Consider the following 14,001-nt stretch of genomic DNA (forward strand, 5'->3'; position numbering starts at 1 on the left):
TAAAAATGTGTTTAATTTTCAAGAAATTCTTTATTAGTCAGGAGAGGCTAGCTTATGCCTCAGTAACAGACAAGCCCTGGAATCTCAGGGGCTTTCATAGCAAAGTTTTCCATCACCCACGTGTACACACTGAACATGGATTGTTAGTGGAGGATGGAGTGGACAGCTCTGCTTCACAGAGTCACTCAGGAAAACTGAATCAGAGCATTTACCGTCTTATAATTGCCTTATCTGAAACATGAGGCCTTCTTGTCTTCTGTGGAATAAGGAACTCGAGAGTTGCTTACTGGGTTTTCAACTGATTTGTCTCTGAACTGACTTAATTGCCTCAGTTCACAGCCTGTTGGCAAAGCTGGTTTCCCATAACTTCAAGTGGGCTGGGAAACATGTGGACTACATGGATGCTGGGTGAGCAGTGAGTGTCTCTGCCACGCTAACCTCTGGAGGGTCAGCTCCATCTGTCTCCATGTAACGTATGAGAAACCTGAGCTACAGGGAGATGAAATACTTCCAGACACTAGTCGTGTACATGGTGCTGATCTAGTCAAGCTGTGATCCGGGGTGTTGGCTCCTGAGCCACTCTTACCCTCTACAGTGTTTCCGCTTAACTATAACCTCACGTGACAGCCACGTATCACCCCCACTGGTCTCAGATCTCAGCCCAAACCAGAGTTCTTTGTGGCGTGCGGATAGCTGGACCATGGGGCTGGAGTTGCTTGTTTAGACCTTCAGACCTTAGGGTCACACTTGTAGGGATAAGAAGAGACCCTTCTAGCAGCAGATGGTGGGGTTCTGACCCTCTTGTAACCTCCCTGCACCTGAAATTGTGTTCTCATTCCTGCTCTTCATTTGCGGATTTGGTTTAGAAAAGAACTTGTTTCTCCCCAATTATTTATAGAGTTTTCATATATTGTTTCCAGACTGTATGTGTATAATGAAGAGAATGAGCAGTCAGGAGTCTTCAGCTAAGAACCTTCACGTTGAATAGGGGATTTGCTCTTTTACATGCTCTTTCCTTGGTAGAGATGTGTGGCCTTACTTTGAAAGAGAAACTGACTGTGGCCCATTTCACGTAAGAGTAAGGGTCCTAACCCTTGGCCACATTTGTTCTCATGAGAGAAAAGATATGCTCCTCGATAACCTGCGGTGTTTCACAAACTATTTAGAGAACTGTTCCAATGTTCTTCCATTGCCATGACTACTGCCCATCTCAATGGGTGTTGAGAGGTCAAATGACATGTAAAATGTCTCTAAATGCTAACGTTCTTTACCAATTTAAATTATTCCCTGGAGCTCCTAACATTTCAATAGGCCTACATAGATGGAGTTGAAGGATGATCTGATATCTTAATTTATCAAAATCTATTTCTTTCTTCCCAGGCGCCTCCGACCTACGATGTCCTGGCATGGATGGAGTATCTTGACATGGTGGTGAATGAGACTCTCAGATTGTTTCCAATCGCTGTTAGACTTGAGAGGCTCTGTAAGAAGGATGTGGAAATCCACGGGGTGTCCATTCCCAAAGGCACAACAGTGACGGTGCCAATCTCCGTGCTTCACAGAGACCCACAGCTCTGGCCAGAGCCTGAGGAGTTCCGTCCTGAAAGGTACAAGACCCCAGGGAAGGGGACCCTCCTGATCTAGTTGCTCAGAGCGTATTGTGACGACTCTCATTATGGATAACAAATGTGTGACTATATAATTGCTTTATTTTATACCTTTTTATTGTTAAATGTCTTTTCGTATTCCAAGAATATTTATTTGATTAAATAATAATTAAAATTAATGATAATTAAAATTAAAAATTTTACCAACTGTGAACTAGAGCAAAAATATTTAGCTCTGTACATTCTCAATACCTTAAGCTTTGCTGTTGTTTAGACACTAAGTTGTGTCTGACTCTTTGAAACCTCATGGACTGTGTCCCACCAGTCTCCTCTGTCCATGGGATTTTCCAGGCAAGAATACTGGAGTGGGTTGCCATTTTCTTCTCTAGGAGATATTCCTGACCCAGGGATTGAACCCATATCTTGTGCATTGGCAAGTGGATTTTTTACCACTGAGCCACCCTGGAAGCCCAATAACTTAAGATAGGTCTCACTAATAGTGAAATGTAAATCCTGTGGACATTTTTCTATGCATATACCCACTGTTAAAACTTGGAATGTCATTACATATAGTCTGATTTTCAATTGCTTTCTTTATTTAACAGTAAATTATAAACAACATTCTATGTTTTTAAAATATATTTATATATCTTGCATCTGCTATAATTTACTTAACAGCTATATTATTTTAGTTGCATTGGTTTTTATTCCTTAAATTCTGTCTGTCTGTTCTCCTTAGTTCTTTGAATTCATCACTAACATTCCCATATTTCCATTGCTTTAAACATTGGCTACTGTTTCCTCTATTATTATTGTGGGACTGTAGGCTGAGGACCTAGCGGTCTCATCCCAGGTGATTCCAGCAGCCTCAGTGAGGATGGAGACACAGGTGCCCTCATTCAGTCTGTGGCTGCAGACCTGAGCAGCTCCCTTCTGCCTCAGTGTTTGGTGACCTTTCGGAGAGAAGTCCTCTGGTCTCTAGACGTCTAGACTTTCTCCTTGGAGGGGTTAATATTGTCTTCTGGGAATTCAGAGTCAGGATCTGGTTTGGGCACAGATTGGACTCTGGAAAGAGCTGATGCTCTCCCATTTATTTTATGGTGAGCAAAATTTGGATTGAAGATTTTAGCGCCCTAGCTGGGATCTAGCCCTTTATGAGCCCCTGACTATAAGCTCCCTGATGGCAGGGACTGTGTCTTGTTCACCCCGGTGTCCCTAGTGCTAGCATAACCTGTACATGTAACATTGTTGAAAGAAGAGTCAGAGTCCACCAAGTCCTCCATCCTGGACCAGCGAACCTCAGTGTCTCTCTCAAGTAGCTCCCCCTCCTGCAACCTCAGGAACCTGAAATCAGAGACCACTCACTGTACTTCCCTTTGATCCATTCAGCCATTATGCAGAGAGGTAGTGCTCACCTGGCAGGGACTGGGCCAGGGAGTGAGAAATCCAAATGTTAAAGCCTATTATTAAGAGTTTTGAACATATACACTATATATTCTATAGGCAAATGTCTATGAATCATGTTTAATGTATCTGTTTGTGTCCATTCCCTGCTCAACAGCCATCAGCCAGGTCTGCACGACTCACATGATGCCCTTCGACTAATTCTCCATGCATCTGAAATCACATTGTCTGTAAATAGTCCAGAATAGTCTCCAAAATAGGGACTCTTTAAAATATACAGAACCACAATGCCATTATTACTTACCCCAAATCCACGTATTTCCTTAATATATTTAAATATTGAGGAGTCAAATTTGAATTGAGCAGAGGTCTAATCATCAAGGACTTTATAGGTTTGTGGAAATGACAGACACAGAAATCAGTGATTGAACCAGAGTAGAGTTGAGTTATATGCCCACATAAATCTACTGACCTCAACATTCTCTGTATGTGAGAGGAAAAGACACACATACACAAGAGGAGGGGAAGGGGAAGCAATTGAAAACTAACAATTAAAATGTTCAGAGACTTTTCTCCTGCTTCCTTCGTCTCTGAGCACATGACCAATGTCAGTGTGCGTGGAGGCAGGAACCCACTCTTCCTACAGTCTCATTGCCTGTCTTTCAGAGCCTGAGCATCTCACCAATCTGAATGTAAATTTCATATTTAAAGATGCATTTTCTTTAAACGTCCTTCATCTCATCTGCTCGCCAGGACTGAACTCTCCTGTGGGGTCTGGAAAATGGGAAGGCCCTGGGACTTACCTTTCTCACAGCAAAATCACCACAGCAGGATTCAGTCATCTGCCCACAGGAGTCTCCCTTATGCTACTGGTTGAGGGTTTAAGTTAAAACCTCAAACCTGGAATTTCTGTGACTTTTCTGTTTCATTGACTTTTTCATCTACGGTTGTGGATCCAGGTTCAGTAAGAAGAACAAGGACAGCATAAATCCTTACGTCTACCTGCCTTTTGGAACTGGACCCCGAAATTGCATTGGCATGAGGTTTGCCATCATGAACATGAAACTTGCTGTCGTCAGAGTCCTGCAGAACTTCTCCTTCAAACCTTGTAAAGAAACACAGGTTAGCAGTTCACTCTGCATAGTGTTTTACTGAGAATTTTTTTAAGTGAGATGTATCTCTCTGTGTCTATAAGATTGTGATCTATTCAAACAACAATTTAGTTTAGAGACAGAGAATCTGTTTGAAGCCATCTGTGACCTTTAATTGTCAACCAGCCTTGGAGGGCTAAGTCTTCATAAAGACCCAACTGTAAAGGTCATCTAGAGTCAGTGCAATAGCATGACATGACTACACCAAGTCCAGTGAATTTGAGCAACTTTTAAAATTTGGTGTCACGTCCACTAGAAAGAAGGAAAATGTCATACAAAGTTGTGAGAGCAGAGATGACCATGTCATGATTTTTCACTGATGCCCTTCTCTATGGGAACTTACAGAAGCTCTCCTGACAGAGATTCTCAGCCACTGTTTGTATAAAGAAATAAATTACTGGGGACCAATATCCCTATGCCGAGGTCACCTCAGACTCTCTAAAATAATTTCCCCAGAGTGTGGCACTGAGGGCACCCCCACTGATCCTCCTGTGCAGCCACAGTGATCCCTGAGTGAAAGCATTTCTGCCGGATGGGAAGGGCTCCCACAGCCCCTCACCTGCCAGGGATCCTGCTGCCATCCAGCTGGGCTCCCTTTGCATTCTCAGAATGACTGTGTGTCCTTCCTGTCTACCCTTCCCATCTACAGTCCATCCTCCCCCTTTGAGTTCCAGTTCAGTCCCGAGCCCCTCCATGCAGCCTGCCCATCCAGGCCAGAGCCCACTGCCCCCTCTGCTATGTTTACAGGTACCACAGGCTGACGTCATGGGTCCTACCACCTAACAATACTTTGACCCTGAACCAGCTAGTTTGGTTCCTTTGTTTCCTTTATACCTAAGAAGGTCTTTAACTCTGTCCCCTCATTTTATTGCTTTCATAAATGCTCAGTGGTATCTTGACGTCATTGGGCAAATGTTTAAGGAGTGACTTGCAGTTGATTAGAGCTCTTGGACACAAATATAGAATTTTGTGGAAGTTTGAATTTTAAAATTTATCAAATGTCATTTGTGTTCTTGCTTGTTTTATGTGTGTCTGTGTGTCTATCTGCAGGGAAAATGCATACTGTTTGAAAGTTTAAAATAACAATTTGTTGCAGTTATAGCAAGACCTGGAATCACTCTCTGAGGCACACACAGAACAGTTGGCATTGATTCATCTCAAGCATGGCCCTAAAATAAGGCTTATTTCTAGGAGTCATACATTTAAGAAGCAGCTCCTCCCTTTAAGTAGCTTTCTCAGGGAAAGTGAAAGTGAAGTTGCTCAGTCGTGGCCGACTCTTTGCGACCCCATGGACTGTAGCCTACAACGCTCCTCCGTCCATGGGATTTTCCAGGCAAGAGTACTGGAATGGGTTGCCATTTCCTTCTCCAGAGGATCTTCCCAACCCAGGGATTTAACCTGGGTCTCCCGCATTGTAGGCAGATGCTTTACCATCTGAGCCACCAGGGAAGCCTTTCTCAAGGAAGAGGAGGATAAAGATGTTTCCATTTTACTTGCAGGCATCTGTGTGGGCGACCTGTAAGTGTGCATACACAGGGGACTCAGCCCTGAGAGAAAGGGGGCCTCAGGCACCCCTGGGAAGGGCAGATGCCCCTGCAAGGTCCACCCAGTCCCCCATGGGCTGGGGCTTCTCCCTCCACAGCTCCTTGCTTGTTCTTCCACCAGCTGAGGTTAGAAGGTCACTCTGTTGGTTCCCCAACCCAGAAGGAGTGACTGGGAAAGGGGCTAAAACTCTCAGACAGAACACTGTAGGTCATCAGAACTTCACCCTTTGCCCTGCCCTTGGCACCAGGGGATGTTTAAAAAAACAGTCTTAATGCTTCATAGGCATAGTGCTCAAATAATATTTTGTGCAAGAATGATGGATGAATGCTTTCAGTATCCAGTCTTTACAGAAATTACAGAGTAAGTACAGAGAATCAAAGATAAAGAAGGGAAACTGGATGCAAGTGATCGAAAGGTACAAACTTCTGGTTATGGATAAATAAGTACAGGGATATCACATAAAATGTGATGATTATAGTTTATAGACATTTTTAATATAATTAAAATAAAAGTATAAAATTTTAGGCATAAATTTTAGTGTAAAATTATAGACATTTTTATGTAGTAGAAGAGAATAGATCCTAAAAGTGCTCATGAGAGAAAAATATTATTTTTTTATTTTTCTATCTCTATGAGTTGATGGATGTTAACTAAATTTATTGTGGCTGTAATTTCATTATATATGTAAATCAAATATTTATACCATAAATCATTTATATCTCAATAAATTGGAATTTTAAAAAATTTTAAGTGAATAATAAGGGAGTACTAGAAATGACTTTGTGCCCATATATTTTGTAACACGTTAAACAGACCAATTTTCTGAAAGTCATAATCTATTAAAATTGAATCAAGGAAATATTGGCAGCTTGCCCCTCCCTATAGCTGTTGAACACATTGAATTGGTAGTTTAAAAAAAAATAAAAAATACACGATGCTACAAGTAGCTTGTATATTGCTGTAAAGCATTATTGTCTGAAATGCATCGTCTACTTTGCTTCTCTTGTTGGCGGTGCTTCATTCATTGGTTCTCTTAACTGTTGCAGATCCCCTTGAAGATAAGCAGCCAAGGACTTTTAAGACCGGAAAAACCTGTTGTTCTAAAGGTTGTGCTCAGAGATGGAACCATAAGTGGAGCCTGACTTTCCCTAAAGACCTGAGCTTTGTTCTTCAAGGAGCTGTGTCCCAGAATTTCAGGGGGCTTGATTTACTTTGTGGTAAAACTCAGAAATAAAGATGGGCTTCATCTATTGCACTTGCTGGATGACTAGGGTATCTGCACATTTGTTTAGCTTTCTCAGTGTCTGTGTTTTTATATATCATGTAACGTGAAAGAGGTGACTAATGAGGGCTGGGTATGTACACTCAGCTTATCTGATTCTCAAAGGACCATCTCCACCCACCCCCAGTTAGTAACATCTACTCCAGAGCACTGATCAAGAAAAAAAATGTCTCAACAGTTTTATCAGCAAATAAATGAAAACAAGAATTATTGTGGTGACTGAAGTTCTGACATTTATTTGTATATCACAGGTTTTATTTTATATATTCCAAATCAAATATTCTATTGAGCAGCTCTATAAACAACTCTTTACAAAAGTATTATTTGATACTTTTAATACATCCTGCCCTTTAGGGGAAATGTGTACAATGGAATCAGGGAGAGCCAGTGACTAAATACGTTTGACCATCACAATCCCTGGTGGGTGGGACCTTTTTCAAAACTGCTCTTTGATATATTACATAGGTAAGAATTAATCCACAGTGATTTTGCCCATTTCTTACAGAGTATGTTCATAGTTTAAATCTATGTTTTTTGAGCTCATATTTTATATAACAACAGACACATGTATAATATTAGCTTTGATTAAAAATTTTCATCCCATCTCCCCTGATATTTCTGGAATGCAGGAAACAGATTTTTTTTGAAGTGTCTTTGTTTTCCACCCTCAACTCCCAACTGTCTTAACACAATGAACATGGAATATAAGATGGTTGATTGGTCAGTTGATTGGAGAGAAAGGCTACAGCCACTGGTCAGTTTCAGTTGATATCAGAAGCTGCACACACCCCTTCCTTTCCCTTTTCTGCCCCTCCCATCCACAACCCCTTCCTTGCTAGGGATTTCCTGGATAGTCCAGTCCTAAAGCCATTAGGGGGCACACAGAAGGCTGACAGCCTTAACCTCCAGGGTGTGGGCAGAGAAGGGGGGCTCAGTGGCTCCGAGTTGGAGACTGCACAGAGTGGGGAAAGTATCCACAGAAACAGCAGCCTGGCATGGGTGGGGGAACATAGGCTAGGAGAAAGGAGTGTCCACCCTGAAGAGTGGCCTGGCCAGGGCAGCCAGAGCCTAAATAGGGTGTGGAGGTCCGAGGAGGATGAGGAGGGCACCATGAGTAGAAAGGGGTTTGAGTGGCAATAGCTACATAAAGGGGGATTGATCAAGTGAATAAATATATTATGGATAATGCTACTGTAGAAGAGCAGAGAAATAGCTCCAGAAGGAATGAAGAGGCTGAGCAAAAGCAGAAATAACACCCAGCTGTGTATGTGTTTGGTGGTGGAAGTAAAGTCCAGTGGTGTAAAGAACAATATTGCATAGGAAGCTGGATTGTTAGATCCATGAATCAAGGTAAATTGAAAGTGGTCAAACAGGAGATGGCAAGAGTGAACATCAACATTTTAGGAATCAGTGAACTAAAACGGACAGGAATGGGCAAATTTAATTCAGATGATCATTGTATCTACTACTGTGGGCAAGAATGCCTTAGAAGAAATGAAATAGCCATCATAGTCAACAGAAGAGTCCAAAATGCAGTACTTTGGTAAAATCTCAAAAACGGTGGAATTATTTCAGTTTATTTCCAAGGCAAACCATTCAGTATCACAGTAATCCAAGTCTCTGACCCAACCACTAATGCCAAAGAAGTTGAATGTTCTATGAATACCTATAAGACTAGACCTAGAATGAACTCCAAAACACAGTCCTTTTCATCACAGGGGACTGGAATGCAAAATTAGAAGGTCAGGACATATCTGGAGTAACAGGCAAGTTTAGCCTTGGAGTACAAAATGAAGCAGGACAACGTTTAACAAAGTTTTACCAAGAGAACCCACTGTTCGCAGCAAAGACCCTCTTCCAACAACAGGAGAGACGACTCTACACGTGGACATCACCAGATGGTCAATATTAAAATCAGATTGACTATATTCTTTGTAGCCAAAGATGGAGAAGCTTTATACAGTCAGCAAAAACAAGACTGGAAGCTGATTGTGGCTCAGATCATAAACTCCTTATTGCCAAATTCAGACTTAAATTGAAGAATGTAGGGAAAACCACTAGGCCATTCAGGTATTACCTAAATCAAATCCTTTTTGATTATACAATGGAAGTGACAAGCAGATTCAAGGGATTAGATCTGATAGAGTGCCTGAAGAACTATGGACCAAGGTTTGTAACATTGTACAGGAGGCAGTGATCAAAACCATCCCCAAGAAAAAGAAATGTAAAAAGGCAAAACGGTTGTCTGAGGAGGCTTTACAAATAGCTGAGGAAAAAAGAGAAGCAAAAGGCAAGGGAGAAAAAGAAAGATATACCCAATACCCATCTTAATGCAGATTTCCAGAGAATAGCAAGGAGAGATAAGAAACGCTTTTTAAGTGAACAATGCAAAGAAATAGGAGAAAAAATAGAATGGGAAAGACAAGAGACCTCTTCAAGAAAATTAGAGATACCAAGGGAATATTTCATGCAAAGATAGACAAAATAAAGGACAGAAATGGTATGGACCTAACAGAAACAGAAGATATTAAGAAGAGGTAACAAAATACACAGAAGAGCTATACGAAAAAGATCTTCATGACCCAGATAAGCACAATCGTTTTATCACTCACCTAAGCCGAACATCCTGAGGTGTGAAGTCGCAAGTAGGCCTTAGGAAGCATCACTACAAACAAAGCTAGTGGAGGTGATGGAATTCCAGCTGAGTTATTTCAAATCTTAAAAGATGATGCTGTGAAAGTGCTGTGCTCAACATGCCAGCAAATTTGGAAAACTCAGCAGTGGCCACAAGACTGGAAAAAGTGTTTCATTCCAACCCCAAAGAAGAGCAATGCCAAAGAATGTTCAAACTACCGCACAATTGCACTCATTCCACATGCTAGGAAAATAATGCTCAAAATTCTTCAAGCTAGACTTCAACAGTCTGTGAACCAAGAACTTCCAGATATACAAGCTGGGTTTAGAAAAGGCAGAGGAACCAGAGATCAAATTGCCAACATCCGTTGGATCACAGAAAAAGCTTGAGAATCCCAGAAAAACATCTACTTTGGCTTCATTGAGTACACTAAAGCGTTTGACTGTGTAGATCACAAGGAACTGTGAAAAATTCTTCAAGAGATGGGAATACCAGACCACCTTACCTGCTCCCTGAGAAATCTGTATGCAGGTCAAGAAGCAACAGTTAAAACCATACATGGAACAATGGGCTGGTTCAAAATTGAGAAAGGAGTATGTCAGGGCTGTATATCATCACCCTGCTTATTTAACTTGTATGTAGACTACATCATGTGCAATGCCAGGCTGGAAGAAACACAAGCTGGAATCAAGATTGCCGGGAGAAATATCAACAACCTCAGATATGCAAATGACACCACCCTTATGGCAGAAAGCAAAGAGGAACTAAAGAGCCTCTTGATGAAGGTGAAAGAGGAGAGTGAAAAAGCTGGCTTAAAACTCAACATTCAAAAAGCCAAGATCATGGCATCTCTCCCATCACCTCGTGGCAAATAGATAGAGAAACAATGAAAATAGTGGATACTTTATTTCCTTTCTTTTTTTATTTTTTAATTTTATTTTTTATTATTATTATTTTTTACAATATTGTATTGGTTTTGCCATACATCAACATGAATCCGCCACAGAATCACTGCAGATGGTGACTGCATCCATGAAATTAAAAGACGTTTTCTCCTTGGAAGAAAAGCTACAACAAACCTAGACAACATTTTAAAAAGCAGAGGCATGGCTTTGGCAACAAAGCTTCATCTAGTCAAAGCTATGGTTTTCCCAGTAGTCGTGTATGGATGTGAGAGCTGGAGAATAACAAAGGCTGAGGGCCGAAGAATTGATGGCTTTGCACTGTGGTGCCAGAGAAGACTCTTGAGAGTCCCTTGCAGAGAGCAAGAAGATCAGACCAGTCAATCCTAAAGGAAATCAACCCTGAATATTTAGTGGAAGGACTGATGCTGAAGCTGAAGCTCCAATACTTTGGCCACCTGACACCCAGAGCCCACTCACTGGAAAAGACCCTGATGCTGGGAAAGATTGAAGGCAAGAGGAGAAGGGGACAACAAAGGATGAGATGGTTGGATGGTATCACCATCTCAATGGACATGAGTTTGAGCAAACTCCCAAAGATGGTAAATGACACGGAAGTCTGGTATGCTGCAGTCCATGTGGTCACAGAGAGTCAGACACAACTGAGCTACTCAACAGCAGCAACGGACAACAGAAGACAGGTTTCTCCCTGTCAGAGAAGGGAGTCCGTGGCCCAGGAAAGGGGAAAACGGCAGAAACCCCATGGAGCCAGAGACTGGAACTGCATGTATCAGTATACATCCTTGCTTTTCTTTGTAGACAGATGACAGCTAGTTAGTTGGATGATGCACTACAGATAGATAGCTGATATAGACAGAGAGATGAGACGTAGATGCAGATAGATACCATGCGTCTGTGTGGTGGGTGGAGAATCTGCCGCTGGAGTCCTGCGCAGGGACCTGAGCTCGTACAGCTGGACAGACCGGCCCAGCCCCGATCCAGGAAATAATATCCCGAACATTTATGACTCAGCGGCTCCTCACACAGCAGAGGGGAAAGGAGACACTTAAACAGTCAATAAGAAAGAAAAGGGTGAAGATTCAGAGTCAGCAAACTCCCAGCCTTTTTTTTAAATTTATTTTTCAACTACAACTTGAACTCATGTCTCCTTTTGCTAACAAACAACACAGTCCCTAACCTGTGCTCACTCTATAATGCTTGTCTTTTGGGCTACTCCTTGCATTCATATGAGCTCTTGCGAGTGAACATTTCTAGAGGGTTTGCTAAGGATCGGGCGTGTGATGGGCAAGGTCACATGTTCTCGTCCCCCAATGACACCAGGACTCTGACCTGCAGGTTTAGGCCCCAAGCCCCTCAGGTCATGGATCAGGGTCTGGTCTGACTGAGCTCCTATAGGAAGGGAAAGACGTAATTATTAACCCTCTTTCTACAGATTAGGCAACTGAGCAGGTTTAAATAATCCGCCCACAGCCTGCACATCAGTCACATTCTGTGGATGCCTTCTAGGCAGCTGTGTACACAGTACAGAGAATAGGTGTCCCCGAGCCCAGAGAAGCCTCCGGGACCTGATGGACCAGGTTCCCAGCCACACCCTTCATTTGCCCTCTCTGCCTCTGGCAAATTCTCAGATTATTAACTAACGTTGTTACAAAAAGTCAAAATCCCAGAAATTTTACTATGTCACAACCACTAAGATGCTTATGTTAAAAAAAAAAAAAAAAGGGAAAACAAAAGCGTTGGTGACAATGTAGGGGGAATGTGGAACCCGCGTCGATTGCCGGAGAAGGCAATGGCACCCCACTCCAGTACTCTTGCCTGGAAAATCCCATGGATGGAGGAGCCTGGTGGGCTGCAGTCCATGGAGTCTCGAGGACTCGGACACCACTGAGCGACTTCCCTTTCACTTTTCACTTTCATGCATTGGAGAAGGAAATGGCAACCCACTCCAAGATTCTTGCCTGGAGAATCCCAGGGATGGGGGAGCCTGCTGGGCTGCCATCTATGGGGTCGCACAGAGTTGGACACGACTGAAGTGACTTAGCAGCAGCAGCAGCAGCATCTATTGTTAGTGGGGATGTAAAGGCACAGCAGCTCTGTGGAACAGTTTGGCAGCTCCTCAGGGGTTTAAGCATAGAATTACGGACTGTGCTGTTTGTTAGTTGTATGACTGCACAACTGCACTCCTGGGTAGATGCCTAAGAGAACTGAACACAATTTCTCAAACAAATACATACACCTGCATGTTCATAACAGCACTCTTCACAAAAGCTAAAGGGCAGAAAAAGGCAAACCAGTGGATGAATGGATAAACAGACTGTGATATATCCATACAATAGTTGTTTCTTCAGTTATCAAAGATATGAAATAGTAATACATGGTACAAGAGAGATTAACTTTAAAAACATGTAAATGAAAGAATTTGGACACAAGAGACCACACATTACGTGATTCCATTTATAGGAAGCATTTGGAAGAGGCAAATCCATGAAGTCAGAATGTACATGAGTGGTGGCCGGGGGCTGGGAGAGGACAGAGTGGGGAGGAGCTGCTTATGGACTCAGGAGTGCCCTCTGGTGGAATGGGAGCGTGCTGGAACTAGAGGACGTGGTGACACGACACTGTGAATGTGCGAAATGGCCCCGAATGGTTGATTTATGCCGAGTCAGTGTCACCTTGGTAAACGTTTTTAATCTCAGGACTGTACCCTAACAAATTCAAGACAGGTCACTGTCATGCCAGAAAGCCCTGTCACTTTTCCCAGACATCCTGCACAGCCTTCAGCTCCCTGCTGAGCTGTCCAGGGTGGAACTTCGGCCCTAGAATTACAGGATCTCTAACCTGGCCTGTGATCTGATTAACAGCAATAAAAACTGGTTGATTTAGACATTGTGCTTTGCAACCAAGAAATGACAAACACACTCAGCAATGGTAATGATGATAAGACGGGCCATTCTCACAGCCTGAATACCCTCTCTGCTTCTCCTCTTAAGCAAACTCTGCTCTGCCCCTGGTACTGCAAGCAGTGTCACCTCCTCTGGGAAGCCCACTCATCCCTACAGTGGCTCCAGATCCCACTTATCTCCGCCTTTCCCATCCTCCTGATGCCTTTGGAGGTGTCTGCGTGCATAGAGCACCCCACCTAGGTAAGCGCCTTTGTAGTAGTTATATACCTGTTCAACCCCCTCTCACTGGTGAGGCTGGGACAGGTGAGTTGCTTCTAATAAATAGAATATGGCCAAAGAGACGGGATGCCACTCCTGGGATTAGGTTATAGAAAGACTGTGACTTCCATCTCGGGCACCCCCTCTTGCTCCCTCACTCTGGGGAAAGTGGCTGCCGTGTTTTGAGCTGTCCTGTGGAGAGCCCCCAGTGGCCGAGATCCGAGGGGGCTGCTGGGCCACAGTCAGCAAGTAACTGAGTCCTTGAACTGAGGATCTGAACTCTGTGAGACCAC

General features: G+C 42.9%; 2 protein-coding genes across 2 annotated transcripts in view; both read left to right on the forward strand.

Annotated features, from left to right (window-relative positions):
* Positions 1-6,849, forward strand: part of LOC128043210 (cytochrome P450 3A24-like) — a 59,016-nt gene extending 52,167 nt beyond the window's left edge. The window contains exons 11-13 of the mRNA XM_052635496.1: positions 1,381-1,607; positions 3,971-4,133; positions 6,754-6,849. Of these exons, the coding sequence (XP_052491456.1) occupies positions 1,381-1,607; positions 3,971-4,133; positions 6,754-6,849 (486 nt within the window). The remainder of the gene's footprint in view (positions 1-1,380; positions 1,608-3,970; positions 4,134-6,753) is intronic.
* Positions 1-14,001, forward strand: part of ZSCAN25 (zinc finger and SCAN domain containing 25) — a 430,575-nt gene that overhangs the window by 233,641 nt on the left and 182,933 nt on the right. The window lies entirely within an intron of this gene.

The sequence above is a fragment of the Budorcas taxicolor genome, chromosome 2 (assembly GCF_023091745.1).
Source record: "Budorcas taxicolor isolate Tak-1 chromosome 2, Takin1.1, whole genome shotgun sequence".
NCBI lineage: Eukaryota > Metazoa > Chordata > Mammalia > Artiodactyla > Bovidae > Budorcas > Budorcas taxicolor.